The sequence below is a fragment of the Ammospiza caudacuta genome, chromosome 3 (assembly GCF_027887145.1).
Source record: "Ammospiza caudacuta isolate bAmmCau1 chromosome 3, bAmmCau1.pri, whole genome shotgun sequence".
Classification (NCBI taxonomy): domain Eukaryota; kingdom Metazoa; phylum Chordata; class Aves; order Passeriformes; family Passerellidae; genus Ammospiza; species Ammospiza caudacuta.
Window position 1 is genome coordinate 47,988,246 of NC_080595.1, and position 14,456 is coordinate 48,002,701.

The 14,456-nt window shown below is 37.4% G+C and overlaps 1 protein-coding gene across 1 annotated transcript in view; it reads right to left on the reverse strand.

Annotated features, from left to right (window-relative positions):
* Nucleotides 1-1,945: 1,945 nt before the first annotated feature.
* LYST (lysosomal trafficking regulator) overlaps nucleotides 1,946-14,456 on the reverse strand; it is a 63,762-nt gene continuing 51,251 nt past the window's right edge. Inside the window, exons 44-52 of the mRNA XM_058801101.1 lie at nucleotides 13,527-13,757; nucleotides 12,640-12,829; nucleotides 11,638-11,774; nucleotides 10,812-10,910; nucleotides 7,256-7,395; nucleotides 6,862-6,959; nucleotides 5,672-5,828; nucleotides 5,390-5,461; nucleotides 1,946-4,021 (exon numbers count right to left, since the gene is read on the reverse strand). Of these exons, the coding sequence (XP_058657084.1) occupies nucleotides 3,883-4,021; nucleotides 5,390-5,461; nucleotides 5,672-5,828; nucleotides 6,862-6,959; nucleotides 7,256-7,395; nucleotides 10,812-10,910; nucleotides 11,638-11,774; nucleotides 12,640-12,829; nucleotides 13,527-13,757 (1,263 nt within the window). The 3' untranslated portion in view covers nucleotides 1,946-3,882. The remainder of the gene's footprint in view (nucleotides 4,022-5,389; nucleotides 5,462-5,671; nucleotides 5,829-6,861; nucleotides 6,960-7,255; nucleotides 7,396-10,811; nucleotides 10,911-11,637; nucleotides 11,775-12,639; nucleotides 12,830-13,526; nucleotides 13,758-14,456) is intronic.

The following is a 14,456-nucleotide window of genomic DNA, read 5'->3' on the forward strand; positions in this document are numbered from 1 at the left end:
ATTGGCCTGTGCTGCTGCTCTTTCATTCATGTTCAACCACATCATGAATCTACAAAAGGCCCCATTCCACACACAAAGGATTTACATGCTCATGCTGTTAGACAAAGAGCACATTAGATAGCTCTAATCATGAGGCCATTGTCATCAGAATATTTTTACCACTGGATTCTAACAATTTTATGACTTAAGCTAAAATATAAAGGTGGGAAATGGCTGTTTTAAAAACATATTTTCATAATATATTACACAGATATTTTTTTAAATTGCCTTCTTTTAAATCTGCAAACTCTTAACCTTCCACCACAATCAGGAGTCTCTCCTACAGGTTCTGAAAACAATACCCATACAGCCAACACAAATTTCTATTCCTTAAATTTACATGAACTTGGCCCTAATGAGTCTTACATGGGCTTCAGTCAATTCCATTAGAGAATAAGGATTTTAATATTTTTTCCCCCTGGCAATGCTAGCTTAAAGCTGGAAACAATAAGCAAGCTCCTGTTTTACTCAATTACATTCTGTTGTGTAGTCCAGAACAGTTTAGGGGCCTAATCAGAGCAGCCACCTTTCATTTTTAATCTTTTTTCAAAATTATGAAACACAACAGAGCCTATTACAGAAACTCCAATAGAAAATCAGTGCCTTTCTGACCCCACTCCAGAGCAGTAATGGCAAATAAATCTCCAAACAGCAGTCAGTAGTTTGTAACTTAATACAGCAGCAAAATAAAAAAAGGTGTGTTGATGTACAGAGGTTTGAATATTCCAGTGGATATTTTTTAAGCCAAGCAGAGCTTTTAAATAGTAATTGTTTGATTTTTTTTTGGTAAGAGTAGCACATACAGAAGTGTGACTTCCATTTTCATATGCAAGGAAAAAACCCAATACAACTTTAAGTAAAAGGAGGCATGAAGAAATTAAAAGGTAAACTAAAACTTTATTAGTAGCAAGCCAGGTGATATTTTCCCCATCACTCCATTGTTATTTTTTACTATTATATTTTTGCTTAATTCAGTTCTATATGGAAGAGAACAAGGAAGAGTCCTATTTCTAAATGTGCTTTGGAGCAAGGGCAGCCTCCTCTGAGATGGAATCAATAATGGTGCTTGGCAGAAGGAGATGCAACAGGAAGAAGTTAAACATCACTAAATATAATTAGGTAAGTTCACAGGCTTCCCATAACTAGAGTTCCAGAAACTGATGGAGACTGTTATTTTTTTCCTTCTGTTCATTGCTATGGGTTTGTCTAAGCAGTGGATCTCTAAATGCAAGATCAGAGTTCCCTTTCAGTAATGGGTTGGAGACTCCCTCTCCCACCCCAAGTGAACATCCAGCTATTGTCTTCCCTTCCCTTTCTCACCATGTCTCTCCACTACCAGAGCAGAAAGGTCGGGATTTACCACAGAATCCCGCAATCAGGTAGATAGGCCTTGCCCCATGAACATCTCCCAAACTCTGGCTGGCAGCAGAAAGAGCCTCACATCCTTTCAGATGCCTCCCCAAGATCCCAGTCTTCCAATTTCCACCCATCTTCCTGAGAATCCAGAGAGAATTTGCTTTTCTGCCTTTGCTGCTCAGACAGGTTTTCAGTGAGAAGACAGATGGAAGGAAGGGGAATGTCTCTGCTTTGAGAGCCATCATTTCATCCAAATTCTAGTCATGCATCCTATGGGAAGGAAGGACACATACACACATGTGCAAAGTGATATAGATAGAGTTTCCCACTTCCCATCTTACACTCACCACCTTCAGTTTGACAGACACAGGATGTAGTCCATAAATGGAACTTTCCCACTTGATGATTTTTAAAATATGAAAGACAAGGGAATCAGCAGAAACTGATCTGGAGCAAGGCATGAAAGATTCCCTAAAAGAAGAAAGTTGCAACTAAGCCAAAAACATGTTTCTAATTATCTCAAAATGGTTTGATACAAAGATCTGTTTATTACCCAACAATGTGACAGTGTATATACAAATACAGTGTGGAATGTGACATTTACAGGAAATTTAAGTACATCATGCACAGACACTATTGCAAAGTTATTTTAATAGTTCCAGAATATTAAGCTGAATAAATATTCCTTGCTTCAAAAATCATTTTTACTTTTACATAAAAATATATAATATTGCACTCTTTACAAGGCCAGCAGTTTTGCATATTGGTTTGTAACAAGTGGAATTCTACTTTATAAAAAAATAAGCCTTTGTGAGCAACACCCCAAAACAGGGAGCACAAAAGCACCCCAAAACCACAATGTTTGTCTTTTTTCTCTTAAACAAAGCACATCACATCAACATGAGCCAGGAAGCTTTTCAGTCAGTATTTGGACCTTACATTAACATTTAGACAGAGAAAAATAGGACTAAAGCCAACCTATACAATGCTGCTACAATAATATGCATTTTAAAACTCAATCCATACAATATGCAGCCACTTGCTTAATTGAACCAATTGTGTCATGAACTATGAGAACATTTTTCTTAAGTTTTTCTAGTTTGAAAAGTTCTTAAACTGGGAAGTTTCAAGAGTTTCTGAAGACTATTTGGAATTTTCAAAAGAAATGTAAAGATTGCTTGTGTGTGTGTGTGTCACCTTTGTCACGACCTGACAACTCCATGTGAAGTGTTCTGAAAGCAGATGGGCCTTTAACATGAGAAGACACAGCCGTTTGAATGGCAATAGCAGAACATGTCAGTGATAAAAAAGCAAAGCAATTTAAAAGGAAAATGTAACTATGTCAGACTTGCGTAGCATTTTTGCTTTACCATTCGCATAACTAGTAGGCACTCAGTCATGATGCCAAGTTTAGAGGTCTTCAAATCCATCAACTGAAATACTAATTTGTCATGTGGCCTAAGATTTCAAATTTTTTAAGCCGTTCACAACAGAGGCTTATTTTTCCCCCTCATAAAATAGCACCCAGGAATACACAACAAATTTGCACAGTGTATCTGTGTGAACCTTTCCAAATAATCTGATGCTTATGAACATTGATTATTCAAGCAGTTAGATTCAAACATTTTACAGTGTATTGAATCTCAGTGACACCGGAACAGGAGCACATCTGTTCCTTCTTTAACACCTCTTTTTAGAGCTCTGGAAGATAAGCTGTGTGTGTACATAATAGATGTTCTGCCACAGAACTGCGATAGCCAACTAGCACAAAGTTAGGGAGTTCACACTGCATTGTGATCTAACCACTGTTTCATGATGCCATGAGGTATCTACCCATCACTAAGACAAATATTTTATTGTTGTCTGTTGCAAAGACTATTACAGTAACAGAGAAGATGGCAAAAATTACAAATATAAAGATAGCAGAAATTCTATTTTTAGCATTACAATACCATAAGGTGGTGCAAAAAGCACCTACTAAGTTCTTTGCTTCTCAAAAAAAGCAATTTTAAGTGGTCGTTGATTTTTAAGTTTCGGACTGCTTATCCCAGAGCTAACCATATCACACTCAACTAATCAGATATACATATGCTGACATTTGAATAGATATTTACAGAACTTGATGCTGCTGATATTTTACATACTAAGAGGGGGAATAAGCATCATTAATTTTTTTAAATACTTCTGTCCAAGAAGTGATTTAAAAAAATACCATTGGTGTTTTATATTGCAGCATTGAGCCTTTCTTAGTCACTTTGCTGGCATTGGATAATATGACCAGAGCTTCCCGCTGACCTGGATATGCTTCAAGTTTGTGCATGCACATATGCAACCTTACAACCACCTTAGGCTGCCCTTTTTAAAAACCCCACCTATTCAGTCATTCTAGAGACATTCAAAGTAGTTCAAAGTCCAGTTAAAGAAGAGCTCCTGTAGCCTATTTGGTTAAAGTGCATCAGAGACACGAGCCAGCAGCAGGCCCTGCCGTCACCCTGCCGCGTAGCTGCTGAGGAAGGAGTAGAACATGGGCAGCTTCAGGCGCTGCTGGTCCTTGCGGCACCAGGCGATGACGTTCCCATCGCTGTTAGCCGTGAACAAGTGATGGCCGTCGCAGGAAAACGTAAGGCTGCAAAACAAGGAGAGAGCCTATCTTTATACCAAATGGGGCTATTTATAATGCTGGAAGGCATTAAAAGCCCACGAGAGTTCAGCCAACAGAGATGAGCTGTCAGGGGAGGCCCAGTGCCTACGCTAACACAGCCATATGTTTGCATATATCTGCTTGTCCACCTGTACCCAAACAGGCTGAACTGCGGCTTTGGCCAGCATTTCAACATCTCCTGCAGTTTAATACTCATTTCTTTGCAGTGTCACAGCAAAGGGCAGGACTAGTAGCAAAATCCTACCCTCTTCCCTTCTCTTTCTGAAAGGAAAGGTTTTCCTTTCCTTTCCTGCAACAGAGCTCAGTGCCCTCTGAACTTGCACTGCTGACAAAGGCAGAAACTAAATCCATCAGATTTCATGGCACAGAACAGGACTTTTGTTCAGATGGGTATTTTTTGAGCAGTAACAGGGCTAGTAAAGCCTTTCAGTCATGCCATGAGTAATGTTAGAGAGCATGAAGGTCAGCATCCATTTACTGCCACATTTAAGCAGGAAACTTTAAATTATTCAATAGCTACTAAATTGTTATCTACAAGCTTTGTGAAATATGCTGCTTAAAGGAGGTAACAAAGACAATAACTGCTACCAGACAATCATCTTAATTTCTAAAAAAAAATGGTAGTTTGGATTTTAAAGGGTATTTTAACAAGAGTCAAAACACAATTTTTCAGAGTCATTTGTTACTATGCTAACATTAAGATAAAATTTTGGCATAACTCTAAGACCTTTTGCAGACTACTGTGCCACTGGGGATATCAAAGAGTCAATCCTTTGACCACCTTCTGAAAACACTTTGGCACGAGAACTCTGCTCATCTAAATCAAGGGGACTCTGAGAAAACTAACTACACAAGCACTGCAAAACGGCAGCTTCCAGGCTACTCTGAGTTTGCCTCTTTCTCCAACATTTCCCTCCACCATCAGAAAAAATGGAAAAGGCAGTATTTTCATTTAATTTTGAGGAAGAAACACTGTATATTTAAATCTGGCATAGTTAAGATTATCTCGTTTTAACTCAGATTCTGAGGAAAAATATTGAATTTTAAAATAAGAGGAGGAGTTATTGTTCAGTTTTCAAGGGAATCCTGCTAATTCCCATCTGCCAGCAGCAGAATGTAGTTATTACTGTCATTACCAATATAGCACACTTGTGCTCACTTTGCTTTCATGAATAATTAGTAGGTTTGCATCGCTCTTTTTAGGCACAGGCATTTGCCTCCTATTTTCATGTTCAGTACTCAAGACTATTTTGTTGTGGCTTTGTTTGTTGGTTTAGGGGTTTTTTTCCAAAAGATAAAAACGCATTCATTGTACACTTAGGATCCTTTTACCTTACAATAGGTTTGGCTGACTTCGAAAATGTTATTTCGCGTACCGGCTTCAAATCCCACGTACTCCACAGTCTGAAAGAAAGAGCCATTTTTCTTCACACTTGCTTTTACAAATACTTCAGTGATAAACAATCTATTTAGCAACTGCTAAGACTGGGAGCTGAGTAACAGCTTGTCCACCTTCTTTAAAGCCAAATACCAGCATGATGTTTGGCTACATGCTCTCAAACTGTAAGCCTAACTGATACAGCATTTTAATAAATAAACATTTCAAATGCTTACCTTACAACTCCATTTTCAAGGCCCCCTGCAATCACATTGACAGACACACCTTCAGGCTGGTTAGAGAAAGCAACAGAGCAAATACTTTCCCTGCAGTGCACATGTCCAACAAGATCACCATTAACTGTCCAGAGTCTCAAATCACTGCCTCCTCCAACTGTAACAGAACATAGCATGGGAGTATTAAGAAAATAAATCTAGATCACAGTTAAGTCGATAATATTTAAATATTCCATGGTAAAGAATTCAACTTCTTGAGAGGTCATAAGTTTTAAATGACTGAGTAATGTCTGCAATTACTTCTCTCTCTCTCTCTGAGACAGGAAGCACACAAACCACCAAGCCACTGCAGTGATTTAGAAGCCATCACATCCTATTTATGGAACTGCAGTGATTTAGAAGCCATCACATCCTATTTATGGAATATTTTACTTACAAAGCACTATGTGAATTTACTTTTAATGACCACTAACAGGGAAGGCACTAAGATGGAATTCATACTAGCTGTCTAAGCAGTTAATTCTCATATCTTAACTTGCATTTTAAGCAAAATACTTAAATAGCAAGCACAGTTCTCTTACCTGGTTATCTGGCATTATTTGATTATATCAACAAACTAACAACCCAATTACTGTTTTTGTCTTGAAAGGAATTGTCTTAAAAGGAAATATTATGTCCCTTATACTAATTAACAAATAAAATGATTTGCAGAAAAAAAAGGTTTTGTGAGCTATAAAAATGGACTTGAAAGTCTCCAAGTAAGTAAAAAAATCTAAATATTAGTTTTTTGAAACTGCCACAATAACATCCCCTTGTCCTTTAATACCCCTTGCCTGTACTCTGTAGTACATGGTACTTTCCCAAAGAATAGTACTTTTGACAAAAAAAATCTCTCTCAAAATGAAAGCAGCCAACATCACAAAATAGGACTCTCCCAGGCACCTTTGAAATTTCACATCTTTTTATAAAGAGACCAAGCTGTTGGCCTTCATACCTCTACATTCAAGCACCTGCCTAATCACTCCTGGAGAAATTTGTATGTTACCATGTAAAAAAAGGCAAAATGTTGCTCCTGTATGACTGAATGCATCCTCAGATGATTAATACACACTCAGTAACTAATTCAATTACAACTCTCATGATTTATTTCATCTGCAAGTCAAAACAGCTTTCTTGACTGACAAACATACCTGAATCACAAACTGTTGCAATGTCACCAGTGGTTTCACTTGCTGAAACTGCAGTCACAGGACTCTTGTGTCCAGCCAGACTCTGGACATAGCACAGCCTGAAGAAAACAAAGGGAAGAAGCCTAAATTTCAGACTCAAATGCAAAAAAGGTCATTCGAGGAAAATCTTAAAACTAGTTACATTAATTTCAATCAACATTTTGCTCAATTATGATATTTTTCATATTCACAATAAAATTTTAGCACCTTTTAAGAGAAAAAACTGTAAGGGTTTGACTTCCCAATAAGTCACAGAAAAAATTCAACTAACTTCAATGGGGCAAAGCTACCCAAGAGTGGGAAAACCTGTATTTATAAGAAAGCTATGGGAAAAAGTTTATATATATACTTGTACCTGTTCAAATCCCATATAATGCAGGTTCCATCTTTGCTGACACTGATCATTATACTGTATGGTTTGCACACAAATAAGCTTGTTATTTCTGCTGTGTGTCCATACAGATGGACTTGTGATTCCATTTCTATCTCTGAAGGCTGAAAAACAGCAAGATAAGAAACTCTCGTGAAAAAGAAAATTAATGTCTTTTTTTCTAAAAAAGATAAGCCTAGTTAAAGTCTTAGATTTCAAAGAACGGTTCCCATTGCTTTTAATTTTAGCATCTATGTTCATGCTTTATTATGTTTAACACTTTATAATGTGATAAAACATAGCTATCATTGATGTTCAACTTTTTGCTTCCAGTGCTTTAGCTTCAGCAAATATATTGATGTGATCTGATGAACCAGAATGAAAAACTACTGCAGCTCTGTCTCAATTACACACCTTGAAGTCAGCTGATTTGTTTTCTGCAAGACTGCTCTTTCCATACAACACTGAAATGACAGTTCTCAATGTTTTAGCATCTAGTGAAGACACTTGGAAACATAAAAGGAAAGCCCAGCTTGGAAGTTGTCACTCTCCATACAGCAAGTTACTAGGAATTTCTCAAGTTGGTGCCAAGTTCTTCAATGATAAAGTTGGAAAAACATGCAGGAAGTCAAGTTTAAATACAGAAATGGCTAGGTAAAAATTAAAGCAGCAAAATTTAACACCAAACAACAATTTTTATTCAAGTTATATAATTTGAAATGACTCAGACTTCCTGAAAACTGGCAAAGTTGAAGGATCTTAATCAGAATGCTAATGCTTTATTTAAGACAACTTGCTGTACAGGGATTAGAATAATCTTGGTGAAGGAAGAGAACAATTTTCTGCTGGTTTCCTCACCCATGCCAGAGCATATCACCTGCATTTTTGTATGGTGTACAGGATGCCTACCTATAGCAGGTCTACAACAAAAACCCTTGAAAGTTTAAACAGACAAGTACACACATGCTTAAGTCATAGGTTGTAGAAAATGTACATTTTTCACTAAAAGAGACAATCTAATCTATGTAGTACTGCAAAAGGCAATGCACAGTCTGACAACAGAAGGATCTGCTAGTTTGCTCTTGCTACTGAGCATCTTATCCATATAAAAGACATTTATGAAAGTACCCAGGTATCATTCTCAGTGACACCTCACACATAAAAATCCTTCCTTAATCCTTTCTCAGTTAAGAGAAAAGAAAATTACACCAAAATTTTCTATGGCAGCAACAAACAAGACTTGTGTTTTTATGAAGAACTGATTTTGATAACCTTTTTACTGTGGTTCTCCCACTTCTTTTAAAGTGTTTCCTCTTAATCTGCATTTCAACACTTGAACCAAAAGCAGCACCCACCTTGTGCAGCTTCTCCCTACCACACTAATAGCAATGGTTTATTGATTTTTATAGTAATAATACTGCAACAAGACGAATTGGAATTCTCAAACCAAATGTATTAAGTTATATTAAGTTCTAATAAGTCATGAAATAGGTACTTCTCACATCTGAAATGTTTTCCCCTTCTCACTTTTCCCCCGCTTTTAGGTGACAAGCCCTAAAATGATATCTAGATATGGGAAAACATGCATTTACATATCTGTCTTTAAACAGCAGCTCTTCTGCCTACAGGACTTGAGAGGGGAATTGAAATTCTTCCCAGTTTTACCCAAACAGGTCCTCCAAGTGCACTCTCTGTTTGCAAGACACCTCTAACAATCAGCAAGTGAAGGCTGAAATAATGTGTACAACCAGACACCTGTGGCTGAGGGGTTCATGCAGGTGTGACTGATTGTCAGCACAGATCAGAGTCAAAGCAGTACTTCATGGGGTTTTCACCATTGTCAGGCAAGGAAAAACAGAGCACCTGGAGCACAACATGGAGCCATTTTTGAATTCTGACAGCATGCCTTTGACAATTAACAACACTATGTACTTCATGCCCATGCATTGCATTCATACAAATGTGAAACAGGGCAAAATATACACGTTTCAAGTACTGCATTATAACAAACAGTTCACTTTATTGCTGATCAGCTTACAAGATGGATACAGAGTAGATGTCAGGAAGCACATTTCCATTCCCTGCAGCCCTGACTTGGGTAACTGGCTCAATGACAGGAGATACAAAATTGACACAATGTCCCTCTGCCTGGGGCATGTAAAACTGTCAGTGCTGAGAAATTCAGCAAAGATGGTCTCAAAGAACATCATCTGTGCAGATGAACAAAAATCACTTTTTTCTAGGAAACGGAAGGAACTCAAGAACCATAACCCCACTAACTAAAGTTTCTTTTCAGCTTTGCAGAAGGCAAGTATATTCAATTTCTAGTTAAAAAAATAACTGGAATCCAAGTCTCAGTACAGGTTATTTACAAGTTCACTATTCTGGGAAGCAGTAAAGGTGCCTGACTTATGATCCAACTAAGTAAAGCTTGCAGGCTTGAAGCTCTGCTTCATTTCCTGAACTCAAAGTGCTGCTGAGCTTAGGATGTATGAGTGGCAGACCACCAGAAACTGGAAGAAAGCCAAAGGGAAAAAAATTCTAAAAATCACTCTGTTTATGTTCTTCCTAGTCTAAGCATCTGCTATTTGCCACTACTGAAAACAGAAAACTGGGTAGGCATAGCAGACCATACCAAAGTTCTCTCCAGCTCATGCTAATGTAGGGATTCAAGAGCATCAAGGAGTACAACACCAAATATGTTTGCCAATACCTGTGTCAAGCTACAACTAGGAAATCACTTCAGTTCAGTTGTTGCAATGGGTAATACTGTAGACACACCTAAAACAAGCTGTTAGGAAAATTGTCTACTCTTTGTTAAAACTATGGAGAACAGAAGTTACTGCTAAAGAAAGAATGGAAGATTCAGATGGAAGCTTGAAAACTCAGTCAGAATTAGATTCTTAATTTTGAGTTTGATTTATGCTATTTTTATCAGCAAACAGTATCAAGGGACTTTCTACTACTCTCAGTATTTTCCACTAATAGATTAGGTAATGCAAGCTACTTTCTGCCTTCCCTATTCACAACTTTGCCCCTTGGAGAATATGACAAAGTAAAGAGGCTTGGTGGTTAGTATATATACACTGTCTGAGAATTCATCACTTAAACTCTGTAGTTTAAGTGCCTTCTGCACTTGAATTATTGTTTACTTTGGGGAATTGCATTCCTCAGCTTCAGTTAAAGCACTGAAAGGCTCTGTCTCCCACATAGAAGTTACTCCTTAATGCAGGGAGCTTCACTGTGCCAGACAGCTTCAGTTCCAGCCCTGTCCTGAACACAGTCAGAGCTGTACATGTTATGCACTCAGGTGGTGAGGACTGACTAAAGCCTAGCTGTATGTAAACAGCAGCTTAAGAAAAACAGGCAAACAAACATGCTGAGATGTCAAAATTAGATTCAAAATAAATACTAAAAACGCATGTAATTTTTTAGTCATTATCCAGAATACAGCTTTTTCTCATTTTTCCTGTTAAAAAAAAGACTGTAATACTGAGTATACGAAATACTTTATTTATGAATTATTTCCATTGTAACTTACTGTATTGGTGGTGAATCTGTTCATATATGCTGTGATGACACCAGACTTACTACCTGTGAACAGCTGACAACTGTCTGGCACCCAAGCACAACTTGTTACCTTGAAAAGACAAAACAAAACCAGGAAAAAATTAGAACAGAACAACTATTCTAACTGCTGTTCTCATTAGGCCACAGCATTTGGTCAAACCGATTCTTTATTAGTTATCCTATGAAAAGACATGTAAAACACCTAAGCTAAAGAAATCCAAGAGCTAAAATATAGCTATTCTAGGTTGTATTTGTTACTATGTCAGAAACAGAGTAAAGAGGGAGTTTTATGTAGCCTGGAATTCATAGCTAAAGAGCAGTGCAGACTAGTGCACACTTCAAGATCATCCACCAAAATCTTTTTGCAAGATCTTACCAGTCACTGGATTGTGACAGAAATTATGTAGCTTTCCCTAAAAATATTTTAGACAATCTTTTTCAAATGGATCCTAAACTAGAGTGGAGTTGTTCTTCCAACATGAAGCACCTATACTTTTTTTCTGTATTGATTTTTCTTGGGACAAAACTTAAAACTTGATTACATTCACAGCAATATTCTATAAGAAGGAAAAGATACAAAAATCAAATTAATTCAAAAGGAATCTTTACATGAAAACAACAAGGAACAAGATAAAACAATGGAACACATTCCAAAGCAAATAAAGAAGATTAAAAGGAGTTGTGACTGGATGCTCATCTCCAAAAAAGGCTAAAGCAAGAGTACCCCACTGCCAAGTCAAGCCACCACTTACACTACCAATATTAAATTGAAGAGGAAGAGACTGATTTTGTTTTACCTGATGGAGCTGAGAGCTCTGTATAAAATTGACTGGAGGTTCACTTTGCTTGCTTTTCAGCCGTAAGATGTTATCGGCATAGCCCCAGCTCAGGATGGCTGACCACTGAATGTCAGTGCTATGCATGCTCCTCACGCCTGAGGGAAGGCACACAGCATTGTGTCATGTGCACAGCAAGACTCAACCACTTACAGAGTCAACTGCAAGTCTCAGGTTCATGTTTTATCACAAATTTAAATATAACCTCCCCAAAGTTTCAAAAGAAGGTATTGTCTGCAACATATTATAAACAAACAGTTTTCAGAGACCAAATGAACATTCCATCTTCTCCAAAGACAATTTGCAACCTGGACAAAACTTTTTTGAAGAAGAGATGCATCTTTTGAGAACAGAGAAAAAGGGCAGATAATACCACCCAGAGAAAGAAGTGCTTGTTACTTCAAGGAGAATGTTACTTATTTTTGTTGACTAAATGTGATTTATTTTTATAAAGCCTGCACTAGTACATGCCACCAAGAAAACAAAAGATCGTGAGAACTTGTTTGTACATTCTCAATAAGAATCCCTCCAAGAAGTTTAACTGAAAGCAGAAGATTCTTCACCTCTGCTTTTTTACTGTTAACTTTTCTCATTGTCTGCCTCTAAAATCCATTTCTTAAGTTTTCCTTTCTGTTGCCACAAGCATTTTTTCATCTCTTTTTCAGTTCTTGGACCCAATCTGTTGGCAAGTTCTAAAGTTAAATTCTCATGCTTCAGCCACTTCAATGAAAAATATGAATTACAGAATGCCTCTATTGTAGTTTTGAAAATTATAAGGAAAATCCACCCTCCAGTAAAGATACCACACATGTGGAAGCTGTTAATGGAATTATAAATTAATCTTTGGCAAAAGCAACTAAACTTGGGAAATTTGCTAGAGAACAATAGTAGGATTAGATTTAATTTTTTTACGGCTCATTTCACATATATTGTGCATATAGAGAATAAAGCACAAATTCATACCTTGCTCCTTGCTATAGATCATCAAAAGGCAGAACTTGCTGGACAAGCCACAGATAGCCTTAGTTGGTAAAGCTTGAAGAGAGCCAAACCTTTCTCCATGTGGTTGGCTAAAGCAGACAACAGGGTCTGGAGCACTTGGGGAGCCAACATATTCTCCCCACTTCAAGCCCTTTATCCATGGTAATGGACTCTAAAACAAGCACAGACAAGGTTCAAATTACAGAACTTTCAGAAAAACAATTTCATTAGTAATGTAGAACGATTCATGTCAGTTTCCTGTAAGCAATCACATGGTAAGGACAGCTAAGTCTTTACTCCAAAACCACTAGAGAGACAAGTTCAAAGCACTTTAGTACCATCAGTTAAACTGTTGACTTTAAGGTAGTTCTACTACTTCTTTAAAGGCATAGGCTGCAAGCTTCTAGTTCAGGTAGTTTAGTGAAAAATACAGATCTCTAAATCCAAGGATGCAGTTTATGACTGGACTTCAGGGAAAAAAAGGTGCTTGAAGTGAAGAAAGTTTAATTGTCCTACAGGCAGTAAAAAAGCTGAGGATGGAATGGAAGAAAGCACAGTATGTGTTTGCTGCTATAGATCTGCACACAGATTCCACAATTCATCATGGAAACTATAAAACTGGTTAACTGAAATGCTTTCCTACACCTACTTCCCAAAACCAAGACAAACTCAGATCTCAGTTTACACAAAATATCACCAAAGCATGAAAGTAATTTTCACTATCACTTCCTAATTTTTATGTATTTTCTTTACAGCATAATGTAGCAAGTAGCACTTTTAGGAAGAAAATTCTAAACCAAGGGTACAGGGTACAACAATTACAGCATATGGATATTAATTAAACCATCTTGCAATTGAAAATTACATACTGGGTAAATGATTTCTTTAGTGTGTTCTCTGGTTTCTCTGAAAGCAAACTGCACTAGCAATCCCATGGCAGCAGGAAGTTCTCCTTCCATGATAAGCCTGGATCCAGGTCTACTAACATGTGCTGTGTGAAACAGCTGGCGGGGCGTTTGTCCATATGTTTTTATCATTGTTTCAAGGGCTCTTCTCTGAACAGGATCTTCAACAGCAGAAACATCCATCCCAAAATAGGTCTATAGGCAAAAAAAAAAGGAGAGGAGCAAGAATAAGCTCATTTGGTTTGTCTTTGGGAAAGATTTTGCAACACATTCACACAAATTCAGAGGCAGACTCTTCAGCTGTTTGCTTAAGGTGTGGATGAGAAGAGATCTCACAATGACTGTGCTGACTTAAGAGCCACTGAGAGCATAACCTTGTCACCTCCTCTTTATTGGAATAAACTACCACTTAAAGGATACTCATGTGAGCTGCTCCTACATATGTCCCACGACTAATTTCTGTTGAAGGTTTTTTTTGAGACCTTTACCAATCTGTGCAAAACTGGAAGGGTTGCTGATGATAAACAAAAGAATTAGAAAGAGCTGGAGAAGTTTATTTTCTTTACCATTTTTTAATGAGCATATTAAAGCTCTCTTTTGGGGTAGGGAAGGAGAAAGAAACCTCATACTTCAAGAGAGTGCAAATTATTTCCTTCTATTTGTCTTTTTCCAGCCTCTCCAACTGTGGATCACACACTTTTTCTCAACCACACCAAAGGCCTTGACTTTTCACTTTAAAAAATAATGAATGTACAAACTTAATATTTGAAGCTCATGGTACTAAGTCAATACTGAAGCTCAAAAAGAGTAAAAGAAAGGGAAGTATTTGGATGGCTACTTGACAAAGGCATCATTGCCACACACTACCATTTTATTAGCTTTCCCAGTCACAGA